This window comes from Neospora caninum, chromosome XI (genome assembly GCF_000208865.1).
Source record: "Neospora caninum Liverpool complete genome, chromosome XI".
In the NCBI taxonomy this organism is placed as follows: Eukaryota; Apicomplexa; class Conoidasida; order Eucoccidiorida; family Sarcocystidae; genus Neospora; species Neospora caninum.
In genome coordinates, this window is record NC_018397.1 from 408,941 (window position 1) to 430,077 (window position 21,137).

Sequence of the window (21,137 nt, forward strand, 5' to 3'; positions counted from 1 at the left end):
GGGGGAGGAGCAAACGGCACACTGGAGAAGAAAGAGAGCGCGTGAAAGACCCTGAGACGCCGGGCGTTTTCGTTCTGGGCTTTGTCCGACTCGCGAGACAACTGCGAGGTTGAAGCGCGAGCGTCACGTCTACACACGCACCAAAACTCTGTCGTGCGCTCCTAAGCCCTCTGGTCTAAAGAGGAGAAACGCACTGCGCTCTGACCTTGCCGTGTGGGTGAGAAACCGCGTTCCAACAGCTCCAGTGGCGAATCTCGCGTGTAAGACCTGTTGAGTCTCCTTTATTTCGCGCGACCGGCAGCGAATGGGGTTCTCAGCACGCGTGCCTTTTGGCTTACTTTTTCAGGAAAAGACGCAAGAACCGGTTACTCTCGAAAAAAGAAGAAAAGTTACACGGCGTTCCTCAAGAAATTTCGTTCACCACAGCACGCGCTTTTTGCTGACCAGCGAACGCGAGAAGGCGCACGCGTGTGTACAGGAATCCCACGCGAGCGCGTTTCACACACTTTCAGCCGCGGCTTTTTCAAATTGTAGGTTTTTGTTGTTCCTGTGAGCGATGTTGGGTACAACCTGTGATATACAGTTCGCTCGTTGCCGCCGAAAAAAGCCGCCGTGCAACTCAAGTTGGCCACGTTCCCTCGCGTACAATTACACGAGACGAGACTGGGCCCTGTGTGACACACGTGGGGGGGACGAGGCAGCCAGCGCACGAGATGACCACACGCTTTAAAAGCTCCACGGACGATCCGCTCATTGATGCTAGCTTTGTGCCGTGGAAGTGCCAGAAACGAAAATTCGTGTGGTTTACGCTTTTGCGCCTCTGCGGTTGTTTTCGCGCACGCCTACGGGCCACTCAAATCCCAGCGACGGGCTGCTCGACATTTCCGTCGCACCTTCGCCGTTGAGCGGCAAAAAGAAGAACTCTTGACGGTACCACGCCCTTTTCCCGCTCCTTACCAAATGACAGGCTTACGTATTTAGCTTTGTTGACGTCGTCCTAGACGCGTTGACCCGGTTGTCACCGTGCGACGCTCCTAGCATCGGCGCCATCCGGTGTCGGCATCGACTCTACCCCAGATCGGTCACCCGTGGCTACAACGATTGTAATTGGTAGATAGGAAACACATGGTCTCCAGACGTGCTTAACCCAGTTCACGTGTTCTCGAAACCAAGATAACACTATAGAATTTGGATCCGGTAAACAAAAAGACATTCAAAGTCTAAACCAGTGGCCCCACTAAAAAAAACAGCCTGGTGTGCTGGTGTCGAGCCCAGCCTTTTCTTTTCACAAGACATTGACGCGACGACAGGAATTGTCTCAGTTGGTCCCGCGTTTCCTTTGGCGGCTACAGACTGTCGAGATGCTCCACGGGCGAACAAAACGCTCGTGCGAGAGTAGCGAGGAAGGCGTGTTTCGCTCGGTCAGATAGGTAGTGGAGATCCAGGTTGTGAAAGTGACAGGGGTTAACCCTCGGTGTGCCTTAACCCCACACGGTTTGTCGCGTTTTCTCTGCACACTTCCCTTTTGGCTCGTACCAGGTCGTGCCCGCTGGAGTGTGGAGCCGCCTTGCGCGTCCACGAGATATATCAGCCTTCGGCTGCCATTTCGATTCTGTGTTTTTGCCAACATGTTTTTAAAGTTGTGACACAGGAGACACTTTGGCGCACTGACTGGAGACGCCGCGGCCCGGAAATGGGAGATAGCGGACCCAGTTCGGAAGTTACGAACCAGTGCTTCGTCCGCGACAGACGCGCGAAACTCTACAACAACCGTGCGTTTTCCTTCACGCCTGTCAAACTGCCTACTGCTCAAAAAGATGCCCACTGAACAGTACGGGGAGAAACACCGAGAGGCAGCTGCCTTGTTTGACGCCGATGTTGCAGCACGGCTGAGACCGGAAACTTGCACGGCGGGCCGGAACAACGGAGGGAATCGCACAACAAGGAGACACCACGGAGAAATCGGAGACGCAAAAACCTCAGATTCCGCCCTTGCGCCTCTCGTATCTCTATAGGGCGCACACTGTATGGAAAAAGAAACCGTCGGGGCAACGAGCCCCGCACGTGAAAACGAGGCATGCCTTCCCTTCATGGCGCGTCACGTTGGGCATTGTCTGGTGTCTCCTCACTCCTCAACGACGTCTCTAGCCCCGTTTTCTTTGGCCCTCTTTCTGAACGCGTTCCTCCTTGCCATGCGCGTCACCGCTTCTCCCGACGCCACTCGGTTTCGGTCTACTCAAGTTGACCTTCTCTCGAACTAGATCAGCAGCAACTCGTCCGCACTCGTCCCGGACGCTGGAGCCGGCGTAGACGGACTGGACACGCCGACCCAGCCTGCTCCAGCCCCCGCGGCGAACATCTCGTCCCTCCCAGTCCCGTTCGGTGCGCCTCCCGCGCGGCTCATTGCACCTGCCTTTGCCGTCTCCTTTTGTGGGGCCTGCACTTTGCTTGCCAGTGCAAACGCGTCGAGGGCGTTCAGAGAAGAAAACGCGTTCTCGCTCTTCGCCGGACTCGAGGCAGAATTCCAAAGGGACTGGAAGCAAACACCACAAGGCCTCGCGCACAGTGTAACATGCACAACTATATACATATATACATATTCTGGCCAGTCGCACATAGCCTTCAAAGAGAGGAATAGGAAGACGCTCTCCTCAGTGCATCTGTACTGAGAAGTACACCTTGGAGGAAGGGATTGCTACGACGCACGGACGCTGTGTGCCGAGCTCCGTGCGCATATGCAAAGATCTGCGAGACGCTTTTTCCGCCGTTAAACTGCGCGGTGTCTCTACACGAGAAGAGGCAGTGCCTTTTGAGCGCTTCCAAAGATTGCTCCGCCCCACACCTCCCAATGCGTGCAATTCCCCGACTTTCGCCTTACAATCTCCCCGAGTTTCATCCCGGTCAACGCGCTTGAGCCACCGGGGCCGCCGTCTCGGCTGTGGGCGTGCTCTGTCTCCGTTCGGCCCGTGGCGAGCGCAGAAGCGCCGAGAGGCGCGGTGGAGGCCTCGGAGCCGAAGAAGGCTGACCCATTCCCGCTCGGTGCGGAGTCAGAAGTCGGAAAGAAGGAATTCAGCGTGGCCGCATGCAGCGCCTGGCTTCCCCCTCGATTCTGAGACCCAGGAGACACCGAACTGGGCCAGGCTGTCGGCCAGGGCGCCGAGGCCGCGCCCGTCGCCGCAGCCGCGGTCGCGCCGTCGGGCCAGTCGGGGAGCGCCCCCAAGTCCGACGGACCTGCAGGCCCCGGCGTCGCAGAAAACGGGGCGGGATTCCCATTCGAGGACGAGCCTGCGTTAACGGGCTGCGCAGCACTCGCCAGAGCGGGAGCGCTAAAGGCTGCTGGAAAGCCTGAGAAAAAAGGAAACAAGACCACTGGAGAGTCGACTGCGCGACTGCGTTGCACGAAAAATGGGACGGAAGGGAAGGAGAACCGCGACGCGTACACGAGGACGACAGAACGACAGGCGGCGATGGGCGAGACCAGAGGATGCAGTCGACATCTCGGTGTACGAATGCGGGAAAAGAAACAGCACTCGATTCGTTTCTCCTAAACTCTCCATCTAAGTCGCTCGACCTGTTCCTAGGTTCGCGCGAAACGTTCCACATCCTCTTTAAAACTGCGGGTTGTGACCTGTGTCTTGTCTCTTTCGTCTCTCCACCTATCGCTCTATTCCGAGTCGCCGCGCACCTCCACAGATTGAGAACTACCTGTCTGAATCCTGAACTGCATGTCTCTCTGTGCGCCGCCCCACATCTGCGATCTTCCTTACGATCCTCCCGACCCGCCTCTCTTCTTCCAATTACATACCAGGGAAAACCGAGTTGATTTCATCCCGTGACATGTCCTCGATCGACAAAGCGATTTCCAATCTCACACACTGCAGCTGATCAAAACTCACGCTGTCACAGCCTGCACTTGTCCAGTGTTCCTGCAGCCACCCTGCAGTCCGACGCCCCATGGGACGCACCTTTTCCTCACCGCCACAATCCACGCGCTGGGCCATGCACACCCCAGGCATACACAGATATGTACAGTTGGAAATATGTACCTACACACACATAAATATACATATATATATATATATATATGGGTGCATGTTTGTGTATCTTAGGGTTTGAGGGGGACTTGCCTGTGTTTGCAGGGTTGTTGTAGAGAACCGCGATGGCCGCCTTGGCTGCTTGAACTTTCCGGTCTGCGTCCGAAGCGTTGCCCCACAGATGCGCCTCGCCTGCATCTCCTTCAGAGGCTGGCGAGGCTCCTCGCGCCGGGAAGGCGGCGCCGGGCGAAGAGGGAAAAGGCGAGGCCGGGAAGGGCGAAGGAAACGAGGCCTGCGGCGCCCCAGCAGGCAGGCCGGGCGAGTTTTCCACACCCAAAGAAGCGAAACTGTCCGTGAGGGCGACGAGACTCGCCGCGGATGCCGCCGTCGCGCGTTTGTCTGCCGATGTCCTGGCGAGAAAGAGAAAAGACGGCACGGACAGTGGACGAGCGGCGGAGACAGCGGGGCCTCCCCGACGAAAAAGAAAACACGGAAGAAAGCGTGGGAGAGGGCCTGCAATGCAAAATACCGAGGACAAGTGAAACAGCGGAAACGAACGAAGACGCGAAACGCCAAGGCTTGTCGGCGAGGAAGAGACACGACGGGCCAAGGGGACCGAACCGAACTGGACAGGGCGAAGACGAAGCAGAAGAAGGAACACAGGGATCAACCTGGAGAAAACACGGGACGCTTTCCCCAGCTGCCTCTCGGGTTCCTGCCTTAAGAGCGAGACGGAGACAGCTTACTTCGACTGTCTCTGCTCCTGCGAAGCGGCTTTGGGAGACGCTCTGGGGCTGCCGGCATCAGAGGACACTTCCTTCTTCTTCTTCTCTTTCTTGCTGTGGGAACCCGGAGACAAAACACAGAGTGCGCGGTACAGAGGAAATGCGCGGCTTTGAAAGACCCACAGAAAAGCGGACCCAGTTCCTCACAGCCTCACAAAGCTACCTGTGAATAGCTGTTGAGCCTCCACCCACGTAATCAGGCGCCACCTTACATGAGGCTATACAAGCACATGCATGCAAGTGCATGTGGATGTAGAACCCTATACCGCCTACAAACACAAGCATATATATATATATATATATATATATATATGCGTGGGTAAAGATGTTTTTAGACGTACGCCTATGGCTACGAAAGATTCGCGGATTTGAGAGTGGGTTGACACCACGTAGGCACCGGAGAGAGGTGTGGAGATTCTGTGACTCGCAGCCTCTTTTCCGACACGCGCAAAGTCCACGAGCGAGGTTTGTTCGCTTGTTTTACCACGAACAGCCTCGCTTGAATCCCGTCCAGCAGCCCCCTCGACCTTTGGTTCGAATCAGGACTCTCCGGGACTGAGCATCTCACCTCTTGGTTTTCTTCGCTTCGCAGGCGGAAGCCTCGCTCACGTGTCCTTCCTCCGTCGAAGGAAAGCACTGCACGCGCGGGTCGGCACCTGCGAGAGAAGAGCACGAAATGCATTGTAGGTTTTGTAAGGCCTCACGTTTCGGTGTCTCGACACCCTCTGTCAAGGACGTCTCGGACTGCCCCACCGGGCGCTCTCGACGAGAAAGACCGCGAGACGGATCTGTGCACCTTTCTGGAAAGCCGGGACGCAAGAAGTGCCTGCACTCTGGTCTGACGCAGTCACGCGAGAGAGGCGCATGCAGTTGCGGGGAATTGCCTTGGGCGGCTCGACAAGAACTCTACAGGAGCGCTGGGATAAGAAGACGAACCTGCTTCCACGGCCTGCCAGGGCTCGGGGAAACCTTTGGGAACGAATGATTTGCGCTCGTATTTCATTCGAATCCAATTCTCCATGGCTCTGCACAGTGCCACATGACACGCACAGGACCACAGTCTCGGCCTGCGACTGAGTCGACCGCACGTCAGCAGGAGGAAGGAGCAAAGAGAAGCGGAAAAAAATTCCAGACAAGCGAAACGAGAAAGTAAGGGGAGAGAGAAGAGAGAACTAAGACCGTGAAGATGAACACGTGGAAGACTGGCTGCCTTACGCGTTGTCGTCCTCTCGTGTCGCCTTTTTGTAGTCTTTGGGGAGTCTGTACTCGTAGTACGCATTTGCGATTTCGTTCCCAATGCTACGAACCGTCTGCGCAGGACGAAGAGACAACGCGGATCCAAATGACAAGAGAGACGCGCCCGACGGAATCGCGGAGCGCAGAGAAGGCGGACAGTCTCCCTCTTGTTCCGAGCGCTGCAAACGGTCTTCAGAGAAGGGAAGCAGAGCCTAGAGCAACAGAGCCTAGAGAAGTGTGAAGCGCTCAAGATGCAGGCACGGACGAGGAGAGAGCATGCAGGTAAAGAGGACGGGGAGGAGATGAAGGAGATAGGGAGGACCCAGTGGGACCAGGCAAGAGAAGACAGGTCCACGGACCAGGCGCGAGGAGCGTGGCGCACGGGAAAACCTGCTTGAAACACCAAGATCCAAACGCAGAGGACGACAAAAAGACATGTGAACCAGAGGGGAAACTCACCTCCACCCACTGCCAAGTCCAGCGATCTAGCGTGGCCGATTTCACCTTGCTGATGTGGACGCCCATCTTCCGGTGGACGCCGCTGCACTCGAGGCAAATGAAAACGCCTATACGAGGGACACACAACTCGCGCACATCTTGCTGTCCGAAAGCGCATGCAGCCTACATCTGGAGGAACGTACGCTCCCTTCCGCTTTCGTCCAGCACTGCGCCCGCAGTGCCGACCAACTCAACTCCAGCGAGACAAAGACACAGGGGACGGCGAGAGAGAGAGGGGAGATATACAAGTAGAAGGAAAGAGAGAGAGGGGAGAGTTACGGGAGGAGATAAAGCGAAGCGGAGACGTTCCACAAGTGTGGAAACGCTCACAGGGGCATGGCAGTTGCGCGCGAGCCATGCTTTTTGAGTTGCGATCGCATCCTCTCGCTGGTTCAGGCGCCGCGCTGTTGTCTCCCGTGTGTCCCTGCCTCGCAGCCTTCTTCCTGTGCCGGCGACGAGTAAAAACGGACGTTCCTTCCCGTGCACGTTTATCCTTGTGATTTGGCGCTGAGCTCGCTCACCGAGATTCACTGACGCCCATCGCGGATGCTTGGCCCCGCAGTCCGCGCAGAGTTTGTTGCCCAGTCGACTGAGGACTTCCTGCAAGGCTTCCGCGACTTGCTTCTCCCCGCCAGTCTGCTGGGGATGCACTCGCCACCCCGCGCTGCCCTGAGGCCCCGCCGGAGCGAACCCCGCCGCAGAACGCATGTCGACGGAGAAGAGCGGAAAAAAACGAGAAAGAAGAGGAGACAAAGAGGGGGTAGGGCGAGGACAAAGACGGGGGAGAGCGAGGACGAAGAGATTGGGAAAGAGAGAGAAACAAAAAGTGAGAGCTACGGAGAAGACGAAGGCGAGAGTGTAGGGATCGGAAAAGAGCGATGGGGGGTCGGGAGTCAGGAAAGACTCCAAGTGACGCGGCGGTGAGAAAAGCGCAGAAAGCAGAGATGAAGGAGACTGAGGCTGACAAAGGCAAAGCCAGAGAGTCGATTCGAGGCGACAGGGAAGAGGCCGGCAGCGGCAAAAGAGGGACACAGGCGCGGAATTCGGAGCGGCAGACGAGCGCGAACGGGAAACTTCTGAACTTGGAGAGAGAGAGAAAGGACGAAGCAAGAGAGGAGAGCGAAGCGATAACGAGGGAGAGGTGACTTGGGGAAAGAAGGACTTGAGGGAAAGGTTAGCAGCCGTGGGAGAGCCGGCCTGAACAAGAACGCCCGTCCGGGGTGATGGGGGGTACCGCGGTCCACCCTCACCGACCGACGGAGTCTGGTGGCGGGGAAATTCGAGAAAGTGTTTCCTTCAAACGAAAAGAAGTCAAATCCTGCCAAGAGAAGCTTTGGACAACGAGGCAAACCTAAAAAGTATGAGGAATCGCTGCGGCGTCTATTCAACTCTGGGAGCTATCCGTGTAAGCGCGACCTCAGTTGCCACAGAAGACAAAAAGCCGGCGACCGAACGTCTGTGAAGACGGCGATCGTCCGAAAGTCTCTTTCCTCGCTTCTTTCTTCCCGTCGAAAGCGTGAACTGGACGGCGCTTTAGAAGGGCCGCCGAGCGACAAACCTAGAGTCACTTGTCCCCCCTGTGGAGCTCAAACAGTGCCTCAGCCCGGTCTCTCGTCGCGACACTTCTCTCCTGGATTGGAGTCGAAAAAAGCGCCTTTTGACGCGACTTGGCGCCTGAGAAATCTGAGAACGGCGACGCCCTGTGCCTTTTCTTCGCAAAGGAGAAAAGCGTGACGAGGCGCCCGTGCCGTTGGGTCCGCGCGGTGAAGCCGCTCTGCGCCTCGGGCCCGACCGTGGAAAGGCAGTACGCGAGAGAAAGCCGCAAAAACACAAGTCCCTCAATCAAAAGAAGCCTTCGATGTCACCTCGGCGGGAGGCTGGAAAAACGGAAAAAGAGACGGACCTCACCTCGGCTGTCTGACGCTGTGTCACCTCCGCAACCACCCCCCCTGCTGCTTGGTCGGCGACGCTCCCCCACTTAAAGACGCGTGGCAACAGAGAAAAAGTGTCGGTCTCTTTCGCGCGCTCGAATTCCCCTCGTGAGACTTGAGGTTTCCCGACTCTGCCGAAGACGCAAAGGTACGGGGAACTGGTAAGCCGTCTCCACCTCTCAGCCGCGAAAACGGGAAGTGCTTCTCTTCGCCAGACGAGAAAGGGAGTTGGCCAAACGCGCTCGCCAAGTCGCAGATCGCAGAAGGCTCTCGCGTTAAGAGGAAGTCGCTGACTGGCGAGAGCCGAAAACTGCGCGGTGTGCTTGTCTTGTGCGCGGCCGGAACCGCTGGGAAGACAGCTCGGCACCCTGAGCTCCCGCGCCGTCGTGGAGAAAATTTTAAACGGGACCAGAGAAAAAAACATATTTCTTCGAATCATCATCGGCAATGGCTGGAAGCATTCGAGTTCGGCGGGGGGGAGGTTTGAGAGGCGTGACACCAGGCGTTGGGGGCTGTACGTCCAGGTCACATGTGTCAGTGAAACCAGAGTTTAGGGGAGAGGCAAATGGATAAAGTAATGCGTGACTTTTCAGCAGCAACAAAGAGGGGGGAAGCCGTTGAGCGAGGCGACGAGCGCCAAATGGTCGGCGCGCGGCAGAAGAAGCGCCGGCGGGCTCCTGGGCACAGCTCGCCTTGATACCTACACCGGAGAATACACAGGCCGGGAGAGTTCGAGTAGGCAACACCGAGAGAGGAAAGTTTACAAACGAAACAAAGTTGCGCTTTGTCGCGACCCCGCGCAAACGCCGAGAGCATCGTAGGGGCGTTTTCTGGACGTCTGTGGAGGACCTCAGCGGTTCCCCAACAGATGCGTTCGGCAGGCCTGTTTCTGTCACTGGTCTCTTTTACCCAGACACCCCCGAGCACAGCGCCGGGGAGTTCTGCACTGTCCGGAAGGATGGGTACGATTTGCTCCTTTCGGACGGAAAAGCGAAAGGCACGCAGGCTCGACAGAACACAGCGTGCTTCTACACGTTAGCTAGAGAAGTTTTGAGGGTTGTCACAGAGACAGCAGTGGGTGTAGTTGAGGATGCTGGCGTACAGTTCAGAGACTTCGTTTTCGATGGCGCGCTTCCTCAGGCCATTTCTCGCAGTACCGCTGTTTTGTGTCCTCAAGGGGACCACTTTCTTTCATGAGGAGACTACCACACTGGATATCATGATACTCGTACCGCTTGTATACAAATGCTGGTGCTCCAAGTATTTTTACGGTGCACTCCACTATACTTAAAACGCACTCAGCATGGCCATGAAAAGCGTCTGTGCGTTTTTCTGACGGCCCCTTTCACTCAGACGCGTGGAAAGACGCCACAGGCAAACGCGGTGTGGCTTCAGGCATTTTGTAAGTTCACAAACCTTGCCACTGCCGGTGTCACCGCTGACCACGCAGAAGAAAACGTTCAAGTTCAGGCTCCCCTCGTGAGGAAAAGTTCCCGGGACTTCTGAATGGGGAAGATCGTCGCAGAGGAGTAAGCGCCAGCACTGAAACGGAGGACACAGACTCGAGCTCCCCGCTCGCCGAGGAACGCGACGCCCCCTTCTAAAGGGGTAAAAACCCCTCTATTTCCTGATGTCTACAGATGTTTGGAACGTACCAAATCTCTCCTTACCCACCTCTAAGCAGTTGCAGGTATCCCTCTAGCTTAACCAGAGCGATTTCACGCTTCCTTTTCGCTTCGGTTGCAGAGCGTTATAACGTTGAACCTACCTCGCTGCCTGACTCAAAGGGGACATGCTGGAACTCTTGACTGCTGGAGACCGTCGAGGATACCCTTGCCATTCGGAGGGAGGCCTCCGCTATAATTGACAAAAGCGAACTGACACATTTCGAAGTATCTCGAGAAACAAGGAATCAGGCACTCTCTGTCTCGCGAGTGACCCTAGGCTGTCGGGTGAGCGGAACGGCCTTCCGCAACGATTTCGGGACGCATGCAGCGGATTTTGCCTTTTGAGTTCCTCTCCCTTGAATCGAGCGCGAATGCAGTAGCTGCGCGAAAAGGCCAAGCTGCGGACCGCCGTGCTTTCGCCCTTCCGACAGTTTTTCCCGAGTTGGCTGGACAGCCCGTCGATTCACATGCGTACAACGGCAGGTTCGGCTGGGCCCGCAAAAAAGCGATATGCGTGCATGCGCTACAAACCGACGGCTTTGCCCGTGTGCGCCCTCGCTTCTGAATCGAGATTCTCTCAATCCTTTCACAACCTGCAGCTACGAGGTGACGGGTTCGTAGAGCTTTTTCTCAAGCGTTCAATGAAACGCAAGAAACGGGAGTTCGACCGTGACAACACCGACCAAGAGCAACGCGTTGCCCTCGCTCTCGATTCTGTACCGAGCAAAGATCGGGACTCTTCGCGCTGTACGCTGTTTTTCCCCTAGCTTCTCTCTTTCCTTTCTTTTCGCCCGGCTCGTCTCTGTGCAATATCGCACTCCTTTCCGACGGCTTTGTTCAGCCGGTCGCGCGTCGCCCCGTCGCCTCGTCCACTCTCTGCATTTAGCCGTCGGCGCTCGGTTTCGTTTCCACCAAGGCTGAGGATATCTGTCTGCGAAGCCGCGCTGCGTCCTCTTTTCTGTTTTCTCCGTTTCCGTGCACGGTCCGAGCTCCGGCATCCCACAGCCGCCCTCGCGAAGGCTGGGCTGCTCTCGAACTCGCGTTCCTCCGAGCAGCTGCGAACCCCGAGACAAGACGATGAAAACGAGATTGGAGTAGCCCCCGCGATCCTTGACAAGTGGCGCGGCGAACGCTGTTTTTTACTCGCCGTGTCAAACGCCGTATTAAAACCGTTTCTGGATTTTCCTCTGCGCGGAAAAGGCGGCTTGCCAGGCGGACCGAGACACCCGGTGCACTGCGCAGCAGCGCCAAGGGCGTCGGTCTCCTCGTGCGTCGGGCATGGTGCGCCTTACTCTCTTCGCTTCTCGAGGCTTTCGGCCTTGTCTGTCTCCTTTCTCCTCCCATGTCTTGCTGGGCTCTCTGATCCGCAAGTGGCCGAGCAGCCTAACCCCTCCGGGGGCTCCAGTCTGACGCTTTCGCCCGTGTAGTGCAGGGTTGAGCAGCCTCCTCGCCCCGACCTTCAGGACGCCTTCCCTCCTGTGCACGCGACTGCACGCTAAAGAAATTGGTGCAGACCGACCCTCTCCGAAGACACCATGTAAGCGGAAACCGGTCTTTTGTACAGTGTTCGGCTCGTCCTCCTCACCTCTCTTTCGTCTCCTTCCCCTCGCTCTCCCCGTCGCTTGTCGAAGATGGCCGTGCTTGCATCCGTTCGCGGCCTTCTTGCCCTCGCTTCGTTTTCTTTTCTGCGCTGCGTTCGCAGCGGGCGTGCGGTCCTCTCTTCCGTCACTGCGAACGGAGTTGCGGCGGCCTGTTACCGATCGCTTTCTTCTCCCTAGACATCCACGTGTACATCCGCCTCTCTTGCCACTCTTTCCACCTTCTTTGTCCCGTGTCTATATGCATCTCGCTGTGCATCAGCAATAGGGGAGGCGTCCGCCTGAGGGAGAGGGAAGGATCTACATATCTGCTCACGTATTCATCTGTGAAGGCGCAGCGCTCCATCGTTTCTCTTTCGGTGCCGGTGGGAGTGGTCTGACCTGTGTGTTTGGGCGACGAATCAAGAGGCACCGTGCACACACTTTCACCTGTCTCTGCACTTCCCGTCTCCTCTCAGGCTCTCTCCCGCCTCTCCATCCCCCGTCGGGCCGTCTGGGGCTGCCGAACCCTCGCCAAATTCTTCTGTTTCTGCTGCGCGAGGTGAGGGGGAAGGTTTCCGCGATCTTCCGCTTCCCGCTTCCCGTGTTCCCCCTTCGGCGCCTGCCAAGCCTTCAGCGCCTTTTTCCAATCTGCATGCGCCGGCTCGGCTGTTGACTCCAGGCACGAACGAATCCCCGGAATTGGTGGAGATAAAGTGCGAGCGCGAGGCCCGCGGGGGGCGTGGACCGGGGCGCAACGAGGCGAGGGAAGAGAGAGACAACGAAACGGGCGAAGGTTCCGACGCGCCCTTCTGCACGAATCCTCCACCTGGCCACGGACAGAGACGGAGTGCAGACGCCCCGTCGTCCGTTGAAGGTCAAAAGAACTTCCAATCGCATGCTCTTCCAGAGAAGAGAGAAGAAAGACGAGAAGGCGCGTGGGGAGACGAGAGGCCACGGAACCAGACAAACGAGAGAAATGCGTTGTTTGCGCACGGACACTCCATGGAGGACCGTCCGGGGGCTGCATGCGCGTGGCAGTCGAAGCTGGGGCGCGGCAGTCAGTATTACAACGAGGCGATGAACGACATCTTTGAGGAGCGCGACGAAGAGCGAGGGAGGCGCCACGTGCCGCGAAGGCGCAAGGGAACCGGCGAACACCCCCGCGAGGCTGACGCGCACTCGCTCTGCTCTTCGCGGTCTCGTGCGTCACAGCGGCCCGAAGGTGAACTAGGGCGGGAAAGAAAGCCCCGACACGAAGAAGGCGAGACGGTCGGAGGCTCCAGAGAGATGGAGATCGCGCCTGGACTCGCGGGTCGGACGCGGGGAGACAGAGCCGGCGGAAGGCCCCGGGGGCGCGACGGCGAGAGCTCCGACGCCTCGCTCGCGCGCTCTGGCGAAGAGACAGGCGATCAGTTCCTTCTGTGGGATGTGGGGCTGGACCCAGGTAGGCGCCGCCCAGACGCGAGCTTCGGAGACGCTCGCCAATCGCAACGATGGCGCAAGGGCCTTTTTTCTCGCCGAGCTTCTCGCTGGCTCTCCTACCGCCGAAAAGCGTCTTTGGAGAAGGATGAAAGGGATGCGGCGGGCGAGACTGCGAGGAGACAGAGGAGAGAGACGTTTGGAAGAAGGCGAGGGGACGGGGACGACGGGCGTGGCGCCGCTTTTGCAGCCCACCGGAGCTCCGATGAGGGGAAAACGCGGGGAGTGTCCTTCGCTTCCGAGGCGCGGGGAAAGAAGAGAGAGGACGCGTCAGACTCCTCTCCAAAACCGAGCTCCGGCTGCGCCGACTTTGCTGTCGAAGACCCGCTCGCGTTTGTCCAGCACGCGCCGTGGGAGGACTCGTCTCCCGGGGACTCCCCGAGGAGACAGAGAGGCCGGCATCCCTGGAACACAGACAGTCGGTCGTTCTGGGTCGAGGCCACGCGGTTTCCGTTCTTCCGGCTGAGAAGGCACGGGGCTGGTGGAGCGGAGACGTCGCCGTCTGCGTCCGAGGCAGAGCGGGTCTCGGGGCACCGCGGTGTGCGCGGAGAAACGCGCGGAGAGCGAGACAAGGACCGTGAGCGCCTCCGTGGGGGTCGAGGCGAGGCCGCCGCAGAGGATCAGCGGGACTGCCGCGCGCGGCGGGGAACAGAAGGAGGGGCGTTTGGCGAAGGCCGCAGAGGGGAGGACGGGGAACGCAGCGGCGCGCTGTGTGCGCCAGAGCGAGGGACAGCTGAGGGCCTTGAGAGAAGAGACGTGCAAAGCGGGGAGAGAGAAGCGGAGGGACGAGCGGACGCAGAGGGCGATGTGGGTGTCGAACACGAGGCGAGGAAGGAGCCCAAGCCATTTCTCTCGGTTCTCACAGAGTCACGAAACGTTGCGCCGCGGGAGTCTGCCGGCCCGGTGGACTCTCCTCGTTCTTCCGGACTTTGCGACTTCCCCGAGACGGCGGCGGTCTCCAGGAGCTCCCTCACGCCTTCGCTTTCCTCGCTGGCTTCTCCGACCTTCGCGTCGAGGGCCCTCGAGGCACAGGCCTCCGACAAACCCCCCGCGCGGACCAGCACAGCAAAGGGGCGTTTTTTTGACTTGCCTTTTTTCTCGGCTCAGCCGACGCCGCCCGCCAAGGAGGCGACGTCCTCGCAGCGAGGGTGGTTGGGGCGTGCGCTCGCCTCGCTCTTTGCTCGGCCTCGGCTTCGCGCGCGCGCGTGGGAAAGCGATGACGCGTCAGGCGTCGCCTCGACTCTCCTCACTGTCGCCGATGCCGCGGACGCATTGCCGGCGAGGACGCCGCTTCCTCCTCTCCACGTGGAGCGAGTGCGGCCGGCTCTGCGGTCCCACGTCCTCATTCAGATTCAGCGAGGTTCGCACAAAATCCTCGAGCTCCAAGTGGCGGAAGTGCTTCGCCGGATCCACGACCAGTGTGCAGAGGACGAGCGGATTCAGAGGGAGGCACGGCGAGAACGCGAGAAACAAAGAGAGGCTCGGAGACGCCGCCGAAGACGGCGCGCGAAAGCCCGGGCGGCGCGACGCGCCCGAGAAGCCGAGAGAGACGACCGCGGCGAAGGCGGAAACCCGCCTCTCGGTCTGGAGACAGGTGCGGCGGGGGGTGTCCGGGGAGCCGCGGAGTCCGCGAGGCAAAGCAGGCGCGAGTCCTGGTCCTCGCAGCCGTCCTCGCCGTTTTCCAACGAAAGCGACACCAGTGAAGGCTCCACCTTCTCAGATATCTCCAGTGGAGACGAGACGCCCAGTTCACGGGCGTCGCCGCGATCTTCCCCTCGACGCGCGACGTCTGGGGTCTGCGAGGGCTGTTCCTCGCCTCGGCGGCGAGGCGAGGAACCGCATGCACGTGCAGGCGAGGAGGCGGGAAGAGAAGGCAAGAAAAGGCGAGACGAGCCGTGCTGTGGGAGAGGCGGCCGAAAGCCGTGTGGCTGCCGGGGCCATCCTCGACGAGGACCGGAGGAGTGTCGAAGACGAGGCCCTCGAGTCTGTGGAGAGGTTTGTGCCCACAGCTCAGATCCTGTTTTTTGTTCGAGGCATTTCTGCTACTGCGCGACGGCGGCTGCATGCAGAGACAGCTGGGCATGCAGCGCGCGCGACGAGCGAGTTCGTCGCCTCCGGACGACTCCTTGCTGTCCGCTGAACCACCGCAGTCCGGCGGTGAGCACCACTGGGCGGCTCACGTACCGCGACTGCAGACAGGCCTTCACTGATGGGTACCCCATTCCTTCGATCGAAGTTCGCCGCCATGTCATTCTCGTTTGTCTCCCTCCCGTCACCTGCTTCGTGATGTGGAACTGCGTATACGTGGTCATGAGCGACGAACTGGAGCCGGACCGCCTCATCTCTCAGTTGTCGAAACTGTCGCATTTCTACGGGACTCTGGAGGAGAAGCGGCTGCTGCGCAAACGCGAAGAGACCGGCCCGAGTGTTTCCTCGCCCGCTTCGCTCTCTCCGGGGCTGGGCAAAAGCGAAAACGGAGGCCGCCCAAGAGACGGGGACGCCGCGGACTGGGGCGGAGACGTCGAGCGCAGCCCGGGAGACAGAGGGCGACTCCAGGAACAGGCAACCGAACAGGCTGCAGACGAGTCAAGAGACGAGCGCGAACGCCGTCAACAGCGTCTGCCTGCGGCGCCTCGCAACCCGCGACTCCGGGAAGCAAGACAGGCCACCGCACGCCGGAAGGCCTCTTCGCCTCTCCGTCCGACGGCCCTCGAGGCTCGCGAGGAGCCCGACGCGCCCGAGGGCCGGTCGCCCGGAGGCGAAGACCTCGCGGGAAGCAGCGACTCCTCGGAGACAGGCGATTTGCCTGGCTACGTCTCGCCGACTACCTCCGTGTGGAGCCGCCGTCGGAAGGGCGAGGCGGGCACAAGGCGACGCAGAGACAGCTCGGGCTCCAAGCACGCACACCCTCGGAGAAGGAGAACGAGGGGGGATCGTCCGGACTCGAACGGACAGACCGGCAGCACGCCGCAGTCGTTGCCTTTCGAATTCGCCGCTCTCGAGTGCATATTCTTCGCCGCGTTTCAACAACTCAATTCGGGTACGTCTTCGCCAATCTCGCTGCACGTGCGGTAGGCATATACACCTATGCATTTACAGCTGTTCGATTTCCTTGAGACGAACCGTCCCGCCACGTTCAGTTGAACCTCCTTGACGTTCTCGGTTTCAGTGTCCCTCTGCGTCTCTGTCTGCGTGTCCATTCCGGGAGATGTGCGTAGTGCGGAGATCCATATATGTAAAATATGTATATATATTTGTGAATGGAAACCCATGTGTATGGTCAGACATCTCCGCGTACAGATGCAGATACAGCAGTCCACGTGCATCCACATCCACACGCGCCGGCAAACACATATGCCTATACCGACATAATTATACATATATAACTACGTATGTATATGTATATATATATATATATATATGGATTGTCTGTCTTGGCGGATCTGTTTGGGTATGCCGGTATCAGAGGCGTGTGTATGACCAAGTTCGCTTCAGAGACCGTGTGGACGCTCAGCGCGTTGTGCTGGTATTTTGCCTGATTAGACATTCTCTACTTGGAGCGAAAGTTCGCCGACACACGCCAGAAGACCGCGAAGAACACGGAAATTTCTTCCATTCTGATGGAGGGCCTCCACTCGCTCAAGGAGCCTGTCGCCTTCTATCAGGTGCGAGTCACTAAATATATAAATATTTAAGTATATATCTCTCTATATATACATGTATATATATATATATATACATGTATATATATATATATATACATGTATATATATATATATATACATGTGTATATATATGTATCTATTAAAAGAAAATCGGAAGAATTTAAGCACGCTTTGGCGGCCGTTTTGCGACCTCCTTTTCCCCTGATTTGGAGGCAGCCTCCTTTTCCCGCGACTCCCACATGGAGTCTCCCTCTTTTACAAACGCATCAAAAAAACGGATTCGAAGCACATAAAATTGCACCTGCACATGTACACGCGTATATACGCATATGTGTGTATACGTATATATGCATTTGTGTATTCTTATATATATATATATATATATATATATATGCTTATAGTGGCGGTAGAAACAAGCACCTGTGCGATTGCGATTTGGAGTTTGGAAGTCTTCGCCGGTTTCTTTTACTTTTTAGAAAGTTCCGTTTTCGCCTGTTTGCAGGATCGCGTCAACGCCTTCGACAAGGCCTTCGACGAGCTGTTGCTCAACAGCGCGGATCTCCACAGAATGGAACTGACAAATTTGCATGAAAATCCGGATTTGTACGGCGACGACCCGAACCGAGTGAGTTTCCTGGCACAGAAACGTCGCCGTCTCGTGTCTCTCCCGTGTTACCGCGGCGTTCGTTTTTCTCTGTCTCTGTCTTGCTCTCCGTTTGGTGTGGATGAGGGTTCTCGATGTCTGTCGCTCTTCCTGAGGTGAGGATGTCTTCTCCGCTTTTCTCTTGTGTTTCGCGTGGCGGCGGCCACGTCTGGCGAAGCCGTCGAAACCGCCACCGAGGGGGGTTATCCCCCGCACGGGAATGCACCTTTTTCGCTACCCTTTCCGGGGCATTCTCCAAGGGATTGCTTTTTTCTTGTGTGTGCCGAAACTCTGTCCTTCTGTCCTTCTCTCTCTGTCTCTCTCTGTCTCTCTGTGTCTCTCTCTGTCTCTCTCTGTCTCTGCTGAGCTTCTGCTTGCGTCTCTCTCTCTCCCTCTGTCTGTGTGCGTCTCGCGCTATCAGGGCGTCTCTCCGTCTCTCGCTGTGTCTCTCTGTTTCTCCGAAGTCGCGTTGCGGCGCCACCGAAACGCGTGATTCCTCAAAATTGGATTTATGCAGCGGCCAGAGAACCGGAGAGAGATCAGAGAAGGAGAGAAAGATGAGAGAAGGAGAGCAAGAGAAGAGAACGATGAGAGAAAGATGAAAGAGAGGAAGAGATGAGAGAAAGAGAAAGATTTAGGATATGGGAGAGAGCGAGTTATGCGGTAGACGCCCGTCTTTGAAAGTGAACGGCTCGCAGTGGTTTTTGCTTGTGCCTCTATAGGACCAAGTAAACCCCGATTTGGAGATTCTCCTCGAATACTTTGACCAGGAAATGGATCAGGTAAACCCCACCCTTGGCCGCTTGTTCCACACCTCTCGGGAATTTTCTCTGCATGCATAAAGAGATACCTCAGACAGGGATCGATCCGCCTCAAGAGACAACGAATGAGAGAGCGAGGTGGAGACAGTTAGAGATGCAGATAAAGATGCAGATAGAGATGCAGATAGACAGATAGAGAGTAGACACGAAGCCATGCTGGGATTGAGAGAGGAGCACGGAGAGACATTTCGGCAGCGAGGCGCACGTGCACAGCGTTTTTTATCGATATGTGCGTATTATGAGATGCTTGCCTGTTTTGGTTGTTTCGGGGTGCGTTGCCGTTCGTCTCTCGACATGAAAATCAGCTAGAGGTATCACAGAGAGGGCTGTCTCACCTTTTTTTCGGTGCGAAATGTGTCTCCGTGTCCTCTCTTTTGTGTTGTGTCGAAATCTCGATTTGTCTCTTCTCGTTCCTGTCGATTGCGGCCGCCATCTCTGCCTCCGTTTGTGTGTGTTTCACTACATTTACATTTTGTCTTATCTCTTGGAGCGATCTTAGCAACTCTATGTGTATTTGCCTTTCATGGTAGAGATATGTTCGGAGAAACTCGTTCTGTTTGCTGTCTGGTCACAGTTCAAGGTTCGCGTTCGGCATTTGAAGGAAGGCATTGAAAACACGGAAAGACTCATCTCCCTCCGTCTCGCCCTCATGCGCAATCGCCTCATCCGGTGGGAACTGGCGGCTGCCGTCGTCGCAGCGGGCCTGGCCATCGGCACCTGCATTTCCGGTGCGTTGCAAGAAGAATCTCGCGAGGCATCTCTTTCCTCGCGCGAATAGTCTGTCGTTTTTCTTCGCTTTTTTTGCCTCTTTTGCTCCCCTCACGTTTTGCTTTCTCATTTGTTTCGTGACGTGCTCTCGTGTGTCTTTTCGTCGTTTGTCTCTTTCTGCACTCCATCGCGTTTCCCCGTCGCCGTCTATGGTGTCCTTGCCTCTTTCCTTCTTTCTGTCTTGTTCGCTTTCCCTTCTCCCTTCCTTCAATCGCCTCTCTTTGCTTGTTTCCCGTGTGTTGTCGGCCGTTCCTTTTCCCTCCAGGCCTCTTTGGGATGAACTTGGAAAACGGATTCGAGGACGGCAAGGCCTCGAGTCACGACATCTTCCTCACTGTCTCCGGCATTGTGACTGCTGTCGCCCTCCTCTCGATTCTTGTCGTCGTGTATCTGATAAAAACAACGGTGCTCTGAGACTCGATTCTTCCGTTCTCCGCTTTCTTCTTTCAAAGATTGGAGGTTCCCGAGGCTTCCCAGACGTCTCAGATCTCTCGCTCCTCTCAAAAGCGCTTTCGTCTTTTGTTTCTCGCCTCCAAGCAACTCCATGTTCCTGAAAATGTGTCTCCTTGGCTTATACGATCAAACTGAATCGTGTTCGTCCGTCCCCAGTTGGTTTTTTTTTCGATCCTCTTGTGAAACACCTGGGGTCAGCTTGAGGGCCTTTGCGGACTCTCCCGAGAAAGCGACGATGCGCATGCAAAAAAACGCTCACAAACTCGACGCCATTGTCGAGTTCGACTCTTTATCTCCCGTGGCAAAAACGCAAGCCTGCGCGCTTGACAGCAACGAATATACAATTCTACTGGTCTTCTGAACACTCCACGACTCACTTGGTCTCTACCCCCTACTTGGACATCCGTGGATATACGGAATCTACTGAGATAACTAATCTACCATTGGATACGTAATATACGTATATATATAAATACACCCAACGCAAAAACCTATCTGTGTTTCTCTCCTCGTAAATAAGACGGTGCCCGCTGCCCGCTCTGGCAGCGGGTCTCTCTCTGTCTATATCTTTCTCCTTGTCTCTCCATCTATATCTCTCTGACTGTCTCTCTCTGTCTATATCTCTCTCCTTGTCTCTCCATCTATATCTCTCTCCTTGTCTCTCCATCTATATCTCTCTGACTGTCTCTCTCCACCTATACCTCTCTCCTTGTCCCTCCATCTATATCTCTCTGACTGTCTCTCTCTGTCTGAATCTCTCTTCTTGTCTCTCCATCTATATCTCTCTGACTGTCTATCTCTGTCTATATCTCTCTCCTTGTCTCTCCATCTATATCTCTCTGACTGTCTCTCTCCACCTATACCTCTCTCCTTGTCCCTCCATCTATATCTCTCTGACTGTCTCTCTCTGTCTAAATCTCTCTCCTTGTCTCTCTATCTATATCTCTCTCCTTGTCTCTCTATATCTCTCTCCTTGTCTCTCTCTGTCTATATGTCTCTCCTTGTCTCTCTGTCTATATCTCTCTCCTTGTCTCTCTCCATCTATATCTCTCTCCTTGTCTCTCTCCATCTATATCTCTCTCCTTGTCTCTCTCCATCTATATCTCTCTGACTGTCTCTCTCCATCTATATCTCTCTCCTTGTCTCTCTGTCTATATCTCTCTGTCTATATCTCTCTCCTTGTCTCTCTCCACCTATATCTTTCTCCTTGTCTCTCTCCATCTATATCGTTCTCCTTGTCTCTCCATCTATATCTCTCTCCTTGTCTCTCCATCTATATCTCTCTGACTGTCTCTCATATCTCAGTTCTGGAGAGCAGCGCGAGAGATGTCGGCGATTGCGTCTGTGGACGAGAGCCGAGCAGAAACAGCCAAAAATCAAAGAGCTGGTCGCCTGTGAGGCCATCGCGTATTCGGAGCCAAACGTTGCCCTCGAGAGAAAAGAGTGTGCCAAGGAAACTGCGAAAAAAGCACTGGCCCCTGTGAGTGTAACCGAGGCGCGAAAAAGGGTGAATAAAAACAAGTGGAAATCACTTGCACAAGTCGACTGCGGAAAAGTGGGGATGCAAACAAACGCCC

The 21,137-nt window shown here is 56.4% G+C and overlaps 2 protein-coding genes across 2 annotated transcripts; one reads left to right on the forward strand and one right to left on the reverse strand.

Moving 5' to 3' along the window:
* Positions 1-2,257: 2,257 nt before the first annotated feature.
* On the reverse strand, positions 2,258-7,261 carry NCLIV_053650 (hypothetical protein; the record flags this gene model as incomplete). The annotated part of the gene is made up of 10 exons (XM_003884917.1): positions 2,258-2,533; positions 2,879-3,345; positions 3,806-3,992; positions 4,156-4,444; positions 4,781-4,873; positions 5,388-5,475; positions 5,756-5,844; positions 6,035-6,129; positions 6,515-6,621; positions 7,075-7,261. The coding sequence occupies 10 exons, from the start codon at positions 7,259-7,261 to the stop codon at positions 2,258-2,260; spliced, it is 1,878 nt and encodes a 625-aa protein (XP_003884966.1).
* A 3,531-nt stretch (positions 7,262-10,792) lies between these two features.
* Positions 10,793-19,521, forward strand: NCLIV_053660 (CorA-like Mg2+ transporter domain-containing protein, related; the record flags this gene model as incomplete). Its single annotated transcript, XM_003884918.1, has 7 exons — positions 10,793-10,898; positions 12,411-16,250; positions 16,754-16,875; positions 17,378-17,500; positions 18,241-18,300; positions 18,914-19,067; positions 19,373-19,521. 7 exons carry the CDS (start codon positions 10,793-10,795, stop codon positions 19,519-19,521), a joined length of 4,554 nt encoding a protein of 1,517 aa, XP_003884967.1.
* Between the last annotated feature and the right edge of the window lie 1,616 nt (positions 19,522-21,137).